General features: G+C 41.5%; 1 protein-coding gene across 1 annotated transcript; it reads left to right on the top strand.

Moving 5' to 3' along the window:
- The first annotated feature begins 651 nt into the window (after nt 1–651).
- Nucleotides 652–5487, top strand: LOC142291697 (transcription factor 15-like). Its single transcript, XM_075336417.1, has 2 exons — nt 652–1285; nt 2033–5487. Exons 1-2 carry the CDS (start codon nt 740–742, stop codon nt 2063–2065), a joined length of 579 nt encoding a protein of 192 aa, XP_075192532.1. The 5' UTR covers nt 652–739; the 3' UTR covers nt 2066–5487.
- Nucleotides 5488–13383: the final 7896 nt, after the last annotated feature.

Genomic DNA, 13383 nt, shown 5'->3' with positions numbered 1-13383 from the left:
AGCCAGCGGTACTGCAGATCCCAAGCTAACCCAGCCCAGTGGATGACTGGAGCCTGCGCCCACTGGTGCCGCTGGCATCGACTTCTCTCCCATCACCAGCACCATCCACGGCAGGAACACGGCGACGCCTGGCGATCGGAGCAGACTCCGGCGGTGACGTAACAGGAGCACAAAAAACCCCAGGAAAAACAGAAAGCGCCCGGGCGCTGAAGGGGTTAAAGGACTATTAGTAGAATTATATTTTTGAACAGCCTTCTACACTACCTTACTCAAGATACTACTTTTGCCACATTACAAAAAAGAAATTGTAATCAGTGGCAGAAGTAAACAAAAAGTTTGGATTTCAGCACAAATTTTAAACCATTCCATTCTATTAAATGAGAATATAGTTAGGGTATGATGTTATTGTTAGAAGCTTAACCATTAGCAGGTCGTTCAGATTGACATGTCACTTTAGTTAGCACACCGCCTGTCCCCTCTCACTCACTTTTGGTACAGGACTTCTGTCTTTAGCTGTAACCCACAACATGACAACAAGAACAGGTGCACTGCTTAGGTTGGTGCCGTTGCCCCAACCTCCATAACCGTCCACCAACCCCACCTTTCTTGCCTTTCGAAGCGACCACATGCTCAGTCTAAATGGAGCAACCATTCAAAAAATGACTTGCTGAGGTGTCAGTGGATCAAGTGGAGTTGCTCGCTACCAACAGGTGCTCCTTGCCTGCCCTGCATAAAAGTGATGGGAGCCCGGGGGATGGTGCTGCTGATGAGGACAGAGTCACAGGCTACAAGCATATACTGCACGACCATGAAGTGTGTGAATGGTGGTATTGGGCAACCTGTAGACTGTAGTAGTGGTTTACTGTCTGATGCTGAAGATCTAGAGAGTGCAAGTGATAGTTCAGAAAAATCTCTTGGAGGAGATGATGGTGGTTATAGTAGCCCATCTGGGGACAATAGGGGCAAAAGGAAAAGGAAGAGTAAATTGTCTGGAGTCAGCAAGCAAAGACAAGCTGCAAATGCCCGGGAAAGAGACAGAACACACAGTGTGAATACAGCTTTCACTGCTCTCAGGACACTTATCCCCACAGAGCCTGCAGACCGCAAGCTGTCCAAAATAGAAACTCTGAGACTGGCTTCTAGTTACATTTCTCATCTAGCCAATATCCTGCTACTGGGAGAGGACTGCATGGATGGACAGCCATGTCTACAGTACAGAGCTTCAGTGACAAGTACTGCCCCCAAACCAATCTGCACTTTTTGCCTCAGCAATCAAAGAAAAATTGTAAGTAATAGTCTAATAGCCTCTTACGAAAACCAGTCAGTATAAATAGTCAACTGTATAATTTTGATGTATCTTTTAGACATAGTTTATAGCATTATATCTAATGTAATAAGAGTACAAATGATTAAAAAACACTGTATATATGTGTATAATGTATGTATGTGGTCACAGACCCAAATGCTATCATTTTTGTAGTGTGTGTGTATAAAATGTCTAACTGTTCAGATCTATGACAGCTGAGTACATGTAATCTATAATTATTTATTATACTACAATAGTTTATTTATTATAATACAATAGTTACCACAATGCTCCCAGCATAATATATTCTTTATTTCCTTATGAGATACTGTTGGTGAAAAATTGTTGGCTTAGAGAACAGCGAATCAAGAATAATTTTCCAAGGATGCCTTTATATTTTGCAGGATTCTGCCTTTTTGTTGTTTTTTTTTTTGTTAAACAGTAAAATAAAAAAATACATATATAATGTACGTTTAATTTTTTCCTGATACATAAAGTGAAAGCTATTATGTTCTGCTACGACAAAATGGTGCATGTCTATATAGAAAGTTTAAGAGCATAACCAAAGAAGCTAACCTAACATATTCACATAGCTAGAAATTATAGCATTTCATTCCATTATTTATAGATCATTATCCGCTGTGTGTATTTGTAGTGATGTCCGTAGTCTGAAAACTGTGACCTTATGTAACGTCTTCTAATCTAGTCTCTGTGTTTTCTTCACAGCACAGAGAAGGCGAGAAGCACTTGTCTATTTAAGGTGTATGTGGACATTACTCAGATGAGCAGCTTGCACAATACTTGCACTGAATATAGACCTGTTCTAAATATACCCACTTGATACTCTTATGTTTACATGGAATTTTTCTAAAGCAGCTTACGTATTTTTTATTTTTGTAAACAAAAAGGAGAAACCCTCATGAAATGCACTTTATTTTGCACCAAATCAACTTTATCTAAGATCATTTTCAGCTGAAATCTAATTCAGAATGGAAAGTTGCACCTGGTGTTGCTATTTTTGCGCGAGAAATGTTAAACCTCACCACGTTACTGGTGGTGGTTAAACCAACGACACATGATGTAATATGATCCTGGACACGCAATGCTTTCATCAGGGTGTGTTGTCATAACACATTTTCACCTGTGCTTCTAGCCCTAATAATCAAGACCTATTAGTATGCGCAGAAGGTAAATCTTGCTGCCCCTTTAAGAGTACATCATGAAAGGAGTAAAAACTGGGACATTAAATGCATTATAAAATGTTATATCCTTTTGTTATAGATGAAAATATTATAGCTGTAAAAAAGATTATTCCTGAAAAAATGTAAAATATTTCTTTGCAATACAATCTGTATATGATGGTTAGTAATCAAATATATAGTATAATAACATTGTGCCTAGAATACTAAATGATACAGATAATTAACATAATGTAATATATCACTTTCATTTAAAAACAAACAAAAAACACTCTATGCATAGTAAGCAGTGGCTATAACGATTCCCCTCGAACTGACTGACAGCTGGTTCTAATGATAACCGGCTGTCAGTCAGTGCAGGGATGTGGTTTGGTTTAAGCTGCTGCTTTCCATACAGAGTGTTGATTGAACCTCCGTTGGCACTGCCCCTGTAGCTGAAACCAGAACGCTGCCGGAGGGAATAATGTTATTTTCCTCCTGGCAGCAGAGTTTAGTGTGCCGGCACCAGGCAGGTTTCAAACGCCATTAACCTGCAGATTAACCCCATGTCTGCAGGTTAATAGTATTTTCACAAGTGACAAGTTCCCTTTAACTCCAGTTACATTTAATGTACATTGGCTAAATGTATAGTTTAATTATATGATCATACTGATTTTTTTTCCATGCATATTTAAATTCTGTGCCAATATCTGGGTGAAATAGAAAAAGGAACATGGCACTCTAGTCCTAATGCAAGGTGATCAAATATGTTATTATCCCTTATGCCGCAGAAAAAAGATCTCAGCTCTTTTTTTCAAATTGTAAAGTATAGATAAGCTGTTTATTGTTTGTACATTTTTAACAGCCTTCGATTTCCAGCCATGGTGACTTGATGGATGAATGATCTGTAGGAAGGTCAATCTTGTTCAGGTCTAGATGGGTCCACCAGGGCCTTCTACACTGTTAGGGCTCATGCGCACGTAACTGCGGAATATTCTGCAGCGATTTGACAGCACATGTGTGCGTCAAATCGCTGCAGAAACACTACATAATGGGTGTAGGTTTTTTTTATACAATTAAAGCCGATTTCATGCGCTATGGCTTCTGTCCCCACCATAGACAGAGTAGGAGCTGCATCCATAGTGCACGAATTAATTGACATGCTCATTTTATGAACGCACAGATTTGGGTCAAAATTTTAGCACCCAAATCGCTGCGTTCATAAAAGCATCGTGCGCACGTGTCATGCTCAATCTACATAGATTGTAAAGGGGGCGCAGGACGCGTGCATTTACGCAACGTGCGCACAAGCAACTTACTTTGATTGTATCAAACCATTGGGTTGCTGGTTTTCTTCTTTGCCTTGTTCCTTCTATTCTTCTATTGCAACCATGATGTCCTTCTCCAGTGTTTGCTCTGTTTGTATGTGTCCAAAGTAGGCAAGTCGTAGGTCAGAAAATTTATAGTAGTGGTTTTTGTTTTCTATGGTATTGATAACATCCTTTTCCAGCACCACATTTTGAAGGTTTGTATTCTTCTTCTTTGTTTCTTTATAATTCAGGTTTTGTATCCATATGCTACCATAAGAGGCAATCCAAAAATGTGCCATTACAGTCACATAATGTGACCTTTCTCAAACATTGGTTTGCAGGAGCTAATCAGGATGCAAACTACAAATGCACTGAGTGGCACTGTTCTCAACAAAACAATGACCTCCACTCACTGCGTTTATCTTTTGCATTCTGAATAGCTCCTGGAATCCAATGTTTGAGATGGGTCACCTAATATGACCAAAATTACACTATTTGGATTGTCTAACAATAAACAATATATCTTTACTACAAGGAGCTGCGTTTTGGTACTCTGCTCCTTGTAGTTTGCTTAACATTAACGACCTGTTCTAACAAATAGAGGTTATCTAAAAGAACAACCCATAAGGGTGCTTTACATGCTGCGACATGGCTAGCGATTTCGTTAGCGATGTAACACGCCAGATCGCACATACGATTTGCCGAGATCGCACATGTGACCGGCGCTACAAAAATTACCTATGTGCGATCTTGGCAAATCTTATCTGCGATCTGGCGTGTCACATCACTAACGAGATCGCTAGCGATGTCGCAGCGTGTAAAGCATCCTATACACTATAGGGCAGGGGTCCATAATCTCTGGCTCAGGTGCCACATGTGGCTAAGGCTAAGAACACACATCCGGACTTTCTGCCGTTTGTCGGATCCGGCGCGCTCCCATACCTTGTATACAGTACATTGGCTGCGCAACAAGCTCCGGTCACATGCTGTCATGTGACCAGAGTATGTGACCGGGAAGTTGCAGCGCAGCCACTGTACTGTATACACTGTACGGGAGAACGCAAGATCCGACAAATAGCAGAAAAGCCGGACGTGTGTTCTTAGCCTAAGAATTCCATGATGTGTGGCTTGCGGTTGTCCCCACAAGTTTTAGCAAGCAACTATAAAGAGCAGGTCTCTAGATGGTGCCTTTTGTGAGTAGCCCCACCACACAGAAGAGCAGATCTAAATGGGGTCGGAACCCCAGGATTTTAGTAGACTGCCTCGGTGTGATTTCTGTGGAAAAGCTTTGGCTGTTATTATACTGGTAATGGGGGTTTTGGGTGTCACTACTGTGAGGGGGCACGGAGTTCAATGTGGCTCAAGATTCATTCTCGTAGCCGAATGTAGCTCTCAAGGTCAAAAAGGTTAAGGACCTCTGCTATAGGGATAATCATAATATTAATCTTTCTTAGAAGAATAGAAAGTAAAATTTCTGATATTAAAAGGCCAAACAGTCCAAAATATATTTCATAATAGATTTGTGGGGCATAGCATTGCAGTAATAAGAACATCACTGGGTAGAGTTAATAATAATGACACATTAAAGTGGAACTGCGCATTATGCTACAAAATTCTCTTGTTTGCTTTAGTTTTTTTTTTTTTGTTTGTTTTCTTTTACTTTTTTCACTAGCCTCAGTACCGCTACTTAAAATCTAAGGCCAGAGTCACGCTTGTGAGAGACTCGTGCAAGTCTTGCATCACATCACCCGACATGGCCTGCAGCTCTCCTGACAGGAGCATCTCAGCTGCATAGAAATACATGCAGCCGACCCACTCCTGTCAGGAGAGTGTGTGGCCGTGCCGTGGGATGCGATGTGAGGCTCGCGTGAGTCTCTCGCAAGTGTGACTTTGGCCTAAAAGTATACTAGGTAAGGACAAAAGCTACTATGGCAAGCCTAGATCAGTCACATATGTGAGACATGTTGTATTACTGAAGAGATAATGACAGGCCTGCTTTAATGCACTTTACCACAAGAAATGTCTAAATACCTCAAAATGGGCATGATTGTATAAATTACTGAATGTACTGTATTTATGGAAACTTTGTATATTGGGTTGTTTATTAGCTCTGTACAATACCACACTAATCTATATCATGCATGAATATTATCTTCTGTACTGTAAATACTTAATATGAACGTTCTTCTGACAATTGTCTCATAAAGCTCCTCTGCTATATCTGAGCTAATGTTTAATGAATAGTGTGATTACTTCAAGAAATAGGTTTTGTTGCTTTAGTTTACACTGTGTCAATCAGATAAACAGTACCAGTACTCTTATTGTTTACATGCTAGACCGCTAAGGGCTCATCCGCACGCAACTGCTGAAATTTCTGCAGCGATTTGACAGCACATGTGCGTGTCAAATCGCTGCAGAAAGATTGCATAATGAATGCAGTACGTAGAAAAAAGCCAATTTCATGCGCTCTGGATGCTGCCCCCACCATAGACAGAGTGGGAGCTGCATCCAGAACGCAGAAATAATTGACATGCTGCTGCTATGAACGCACGGCTTTGGGTCAAAATTTTAGCACCCAAATCGCTGCGTTCATAAAAGCATCATGCCCACGTCTCATGCACAATCTTCATAGATTGTGCAAGGGACGCAGGACGCATGCATTTACACTGCAGTGCAATACGCAGCGTAAATGCATGCTATTACGCAACATGCGCTTGAGCCCTTACAAAGCTCAGGAAAAGGCTACATTACTTAAAAGAGTTGTCCAAATACCTATAATGCCCTTCATGGACATCTGTCTTAAAGCCCTAACCCCTTTTGTAAATTGCTTTATTATAAAGTTCCCTACCATTCTGACTATCTTGCTATTCCCTATAGGTATTTTTTTATTTTTTTCGTTTGAGAAGAATCTCAAATAGGACTTGATAAAACAATGGCTGCACAACTAGTTCTCCGTAGCTTTTATCACCCCTCCTGAAACATGATCATCAGTGGTTGGCGCTGCGGTCACTTAACAGAATTTCTGTTACTACCATCCCCTGATGACGTCCTGTTTCAGTACCTGTAATGGACAAGTATGCGTAACTTCAATGGCTGGCATCACAGTTCTGCTGTTCCTGCATCTTCAGTGGCCACCACCACACTGTCATTGTTGCCCACATCTTCAGTAACCGCTACAGTCTTTGTTTCTGAAACCACAATCTTTTTACCTGAAATAAGATGTCATCAGGTATCAGTGATAGAAGCAGGGGGAGTGACAGCAACACTGCCCGACATCTTTATCAATTCCCTGTAACAAATGGTCAGGGGGCAGGGCTATTGTCACTCACCATTCTTCTATCCCTGCCTTCTGATGACATTTTGTTTCAGGGTAGTAGCAAAAGCTGGTGGGCAGCACTGCGGTCCCTCACACTGCTTCTATCACCACTCACTGATGAAGTTTCAGTTAAGAGAAAGAGACAGCAGTGTCAGAAGAAACAAAACTGAAGATGCAGGCGCCAGGAACAAAAGAGTTTGGCAAAAGCCACTGAAGGTGTTATCATTTCTCTATCACCACAACTGCAGCAGGACGTCATCATGAGCGGACGATGACAGGTGACAGGTGAAGTTCTGGTAGGTGACCATGCACCGCCCCTGATGACTTTCTGTTCAGGTGGGGGGATGATGTAGGCTTTAGAGAAGCGACACATTTTAGATTCCCTCAAACGAAACAGAGGAAGTAAAGGAAAAAAAACACATATAGGAATTAGCAGGTTAGAGCGAATGGGGCAACAAGGTGATTCAGTGGTTAGCACTGCAGTCTTGTAGCACTGGGGTCTTGGTTTCAAATCCCACCAAGGACACCATCTGTAAGGAGCTCGTATGCTCTCCCTATGTTTGTTTGGGTTTCCTCCCACACTCTAAAGACATACTGATAGGGAATTTAGGTTGAAAGTCCCAATGGAGATAGTAAGGCTATGTGCCCATGGGGAAAGTGTCCTGCGGATATATCCTCAGGACATTCCGCAGGAGCTCCCAGAAAATTGCAGCACAACTTTGTCTGTTTTTAATGCTGCGGATGTATTGCGGAATGTCCTGTGGATATACTGCGGTCCTTCTACATTGAGGATCCAGTACCATGGCTTCGGCACTGCATCCTCAATGCAGAACAAGTGCTGGAGTAATCGGAGTTCATACTGACCTCCATCACGCAGCACTTCACTTTCCGGCCGTGTCTGTCTGCACTTTGCAGGAGAAGGTGGGTGGGCCTGAACTAGCTCCGGCTGTCACATGACCGAAGCTCGTGCAGGCTCCGCCCACCTCCTGTTGCCCGATCCTGGCTCCACCGCACTCCTTTGCACCGCAGGAAGTGACTCCGGTGTCTTCTATCAAGGCAAGTAAGTATAGGATCGTGCGGAAAAATCCGCAGGAATAAATTGACATGCTGCAGATTTTTCCGCAGGGAAATCTGCATTATTTCCGATGCGGAAAAAAACGCAGCATAGGCACAGCACTTCCAAAATACCATAGAAATGGCTGGGGACTCGCTGTACTGTGGATTTTTGAGAAATCCACGGAATTTCTACAAAAAAATTGCAGCAAATTCTGCGAATTTTCCGCAGCGTGGGCACATAGCCTAATGATTACATCTCTAAAGCACTGTGGAATTAATAACACTATATAAGTGAGTTAAATAAATTTCATAAAATGGCAGGGAAAATATAATATTTATATTTATATATATATTATGAGAGAGAGACACTAATATATACACATGCAGGTATATACGGTATGGTAACACAAATCCACAAGAGCAGATCTCAGGGATAATGGCTAGCAAGCCTTTGCCTCTTGTTTACATGCATGTCTAGACACTGTTTAGGAATGTTTCTGTAGCCACAGAGTTCTATATATTTCAACTTAATATCCAGTTGACAAACTCTAGTCTAGAGATCTACTGAGCCTAATATTCTGCCTCAACTAGCAATTCTTAACAATCCTTAAAGGGAATCTGTGAGAAGGATTTTGCTATATAATCTGAGAGCAGCATGAGGTAGAGGTTGAGATCTTGATTCCAACAATATATAACTACTGGACTATGTGTCTTGTGCCTCCTAGACCTTCTGCTCTGTGTAATCCTTCGCCCACCACTGATTAGCAGCTTTCTGTCAATACAGAGTGTACAAGGAAAGCTGTCAGTCAGTTGGGTGGACGGGGTTATACATGATAGCATTCAGATAACTGCCAGGTCTGCAACAGAGAAACTAAGTGACACATTGCTGGAATCAGGGTCTCTGTCTCTACATCATGCTGCTATCAGATGAAGTAGCAAAAACCTGGTGACAGTCCCTTTAAGATCTTGGGCATTGAAATATTATATACTATTCAATTATCTTAGCAAATGGAATATTATTTTTAAAAAAGCTAACCTCATTATTGTATTAAAAAAAGTGAACTCCTTTGTAACACAAGATAAATTGTCGTGTTTGCTATAAGGTGCTAGATTGAACTGGGACTGTTTGCTGTAGATGAATCCTTCAGTCCATATGAACCATAATGGTATGATGCACACTTATCTTTATTACACTGGATTAATTGTATATTATGTATCTAGCTGTAAATTAACATTGCTAAAAAATTTTAAAAAAATGTTAAAGTGTGGTTAAAATAGATTTTATTTTGTGATATTTTACTTCTGTGATACTTACATAAATAGCATTTTAATAAATAAAAAAAGAAAAACACGCCTTTGTACATTTCATTTAGACATTACAATTGTACTAGGTTTTAACCATTTTATTGTTATGTAAAATATTGTGCAGATACAAGATTTCTAAAATGTTTCATCTTTTTGGTGGGTGCATAAACCCTATACTGCGGTACATACATTCTACATTGTGGGCTAGCTGGTGCACGGTGCCCCACCAATTTTTTCTTAAGGGGGCTTTACACGCAATGACATCGCTAACGAGATGTTGTTGGGGGTCACTGAATTCGTGACGCACATCCGGCCTCATTAGCGACGTTGCGTGTGAAACGTACGAACGACTAACAATCAAAATTACTCACCTGATCATTGACACGTCGTTCAAATCCCAAATATCGTTGCTGTTGCAGGACGCAGGTTGCTCGTCGTTCCTGAGGCAGCACACATCACTACGTGTGACACCCCAGGAACGACGAACAACACCTTACCTGCGTCCTCCGGTAACGAAGTGGGCGTCACTTTCTTTCGGCTGCTTCTCCGCCCCTCCGCTTCTATTGGATGGCTGCCGTGTGACGTCGCTGTGACAGAGACGTCGCTAGGCAGGTAAGTCAGTGTGACTGGTCTGAGCGATGTTGTGCTCCACAGGCAGCGATTTGCCCGTGGCGCACAACTGACGGGGGCGGTTGCTTTCACCAGCGACATCGCTAGTGATGTCGCTGCGTGTAAAGCAGCCTTTAGTGGATGGGATATATCTTAAAGCAATCTTTCACCACAATTATTGTACAATCACTTGTGTAGTCTTAATATTTTGTAATAAAGTTTCTTATATCCCACACCACTTTTGTTAAAATAAAAAAATAAATAAATATATTACAGATTAACTGACTAAATCCTCAGAACTGCTCTGAGACTAGATTCACACATCCATGAATCCAATACCGGACAGATCGTGGGGTCTCCTGACTGAACTAACCGCACAATAGTAAGCCTATTATACGTTAGTTCATGTCAGAGACCCCAGAATTCAAGCCGGAATTGGGGTTCCATGCACAGACTGTATATTATGGATGTGTGAATGCAGCATAATAAAGAGTAATATCACCAGATGTAAAAAAGTGCATCTATTTAAAAGGGGAAAAAAAACACTTTTTTTTTTTTTGTTTCATTTATGATCCATAGTAAAAATTCACTACATTAATAAGAATTCTAATCTAAATCCAGAAATGTAAGAGAAAATCCTTTAAAGACCTAACTAAGCTTTGTCTTTTCTATAGAATTTTGTCCAGCATCGAAAGTTATGAAATGTTGTAAATCACTTTATTAAGGGATTTGTTATTGCTGTAAAAAAAAAAAAAATGCATGCAAGTCGCATATAAACCCCTGCTTTTCCCCGGTCTAGTTGCCTTACTTTAACTGCCCTGATATCAGAACGTACTTATTAGGTGTAAAAAAATTATGGCCATGTAGTCTCCTCCTCTGAGTATTTTCCATATCAAAATATAACCCTGCAGGAGCTTATCCTCAGTTTGTAAGACACAGATACTAAGCTGACCTATTCACTGCCATCATCTGTACTCCCAATGGGTATGCTCAGGTATCAATGCAGCTAAAGCCATATAAGTGAACAGGAGGAAATCAAGCCGCTTAGAGCTTTTTGCTTCTACAGAGCTGGAAACAAATTCTATAATAATGATTTGTAAAGCTTACAAACTTCCCACGATGGACAAACTTTATAAAAGAAAGTTTAGTTACTCTTTAAGGCCTCCATACACATTGCATAATTGTCAGCCTAGTGCTCCTGTGTTCTCCAAGTTTGGGAGTGGCTTTGCTCAGTGCAGAAAAAAAAGTATAGACTGTTATCATTTAGCAGGCTGGATGTCACGGTTGACTCTCTAATAAAGAGCCTGTGACAGGTTAAGGGCCTGAGTGTCACAGTGGTTTCTCTGCATATCGACACCTGTGACAGGTTCAGGGCCTGAGTCTCATTCTGTTTGGAGACTCTTAATATTAAATGTGTTCCTTTCCTTTGGTGTTGAAAGGGTTAATGTCAGTTTTGTTGCCAGAAGCTTTCTTGCAGTCTGTCAGGTGCAGCTGCTTAGTTACTTTGTTGCTATACCCTGTAACCACTGCTGTTGATAGAATTAATTCAATTCTGGCCACCTTGGTGAAAGGAGCTGCTGGGGTACTGTCCTGTGCCCATCTATCTGCTGCCTTGGAGTCTGGCTGCAGTCGTGGAGTTTGGTGTTTGTATCCTTTTCCCCCTGTGTTATGCCTTTCCCTTGTTGTATTAGTGCAGTAGTGGGACTAGTGATCTTCACCGGCCAGCTCACTAGCAAGGGTTAATATAGGGTCTTGCAGGATTTCAGGTATCCTGTTTGGCAACCGGTGCGGAACCTGTATAGGGACTGGCTAAGAGAGTAGTATTCAGCTGTAGGTGAGTGCAGGAGGTGTCCCATCTTCCCCCTCACTAGCTCCAGGGCTCACCGTTGTTAAAGTGTCCCCAATATTTCCCTTTGTTGGTGGTATTTTTTAGTAGTGCATCAGATGCCCGTAAGTCTGAACACAAGTGTCATGCGGTGTAGTCGGACTTCTCCAACTCTGAGCGTAACAGTATCAACAGCCCCTACATTTATTTATTTTTTTTTTGTCTGTCAGTATGGCTCAGGCTGCAGCTCTTACACCCCTGATGCAGACCCTCTCACAAGAGGTTACTGATCTGTGTTCCCACTTGGTGCAGGAGCTGCAACAGATCGCTGGATTTCTGGTATTGGCTCACACCTAAACACAGTCAAAACCTAAGATTGCCCTCCCAGATAAGTTCATAGTTTTAAGGGAGGCCTGCAAACTATACCTTAGGCTCCGACCTCGTTCCTTAAAGAGTGAGGAACACAGTGGGGATAACTATATCTATCTATCTATCCATCCTTCAGGGAGATCCCCCAGGCCTGGGCTTTCTCTCTGCCGATCGACTCAGTCATTCCAGTCGGTAAACAAGTTTTTTGCGGCTTTGGACCTGGTCTATGGTGATCCCGATGGCGTCTCACTTTCTGTGTCCAAGCTCCGTGGGCTTCAGCAAGGGATGCGGCTAGCTCAGGAGTACTGTTCTGAGTTTTGGAGATGGATCACAGACACCAAATGGAATGATCTTGCTCTCAGGAGTCATTTCTGTGAGGGTCTGGGGGCTTATGTTTTGCGTGTTGATCTAACATTTTTAATGATTCCATTTTTGTTTAGATGTGAGGTTTTGATCGCCTATTATTGTAGTTTAATGCAATGCTGCGGTGACAAAAAAATGTCATCTTGGTGTTTTGATTTTTCAGGCATATTTTAATGCAACGATAGCAAACGTGTGGATTTTTTTTTTTTATTTTTTTTTATTTTCAATGGGGTAGAAAGAAGGTGATTTGAACTTTTAGGTTTTGGGGGGGTTCATATATTTTTTTTTTCTTTTACCTCTTGGGGAACTTAAATCCTACACTATCCGATCGCCTCTGCTGTTCAGAGCGATGCTTCAGTATCCCTCTGAATAGCAGAAATGCTGATGATCTGTGAATGCCGCTGCTATGATTGCATCATGGGGCGATCGATGGTGGCGGGGAATGGCCCCATTGATGCGTGAAAGATCGTACTGTCAGAGCTTGACATCACAAGCTAACTACCATAGTTAACAGACGCGGGTGGATCTCTGGTAGCTGCACATGTCTATGGATCAGATCAGCCAACATGTTTTCGGAGAATAATGCGGGCTCACCATGCAAGCCCACATTAAAGTGATAGATACGACTTTGGGCATATACTGTAGGTAAGTCATTGGTTGTGAAGGGGGATAAACAAATGTATTGTTGTACAGCTCCTGTCAATATGTTCCAATTTTATCTGATTATTAGCATATAATGAGAATAA

This window comes from Anomaloglossus baeobatrachus, chromosome 2 (genome assembly GCF_048569485.1).
Source record: "Anomaloglossus baeobatrachus isolate aAnoBae1 chromosome 2, aAnoBae1.hap1, whole genome shotgun sequence".
NCBI classification, from domain to species: Eukaryota; Metazoa; Chordata; class Amphibia; order Anura; family Aromobatidae; genus Anomaloglossus; species Anomaloglossus baeobatrachus.
The sequence above is the reverse complement of the archived record's forward strand: the minus strand, read 5'-3'. Positions and strand labels throughout refer to the sequence as shown.

Excerpts from the sequence above, each read along its gene's own strand:
- LOC142291697 (XM_075336417.1), top strand. The coding sequence starts at position 740 with ATGGGAGCCCGGGGGATGGTGCTGCTGATGAGGACAGAGTCACAGGCT. Across the intron at positions 1,286-2,032 it reads TCAGCAATCAAAGAAAAATT|CACAGAGAAGGCGAGAAGCA; the intron begins GTAAGTAATAGT and ends TTTTCTTCACAG.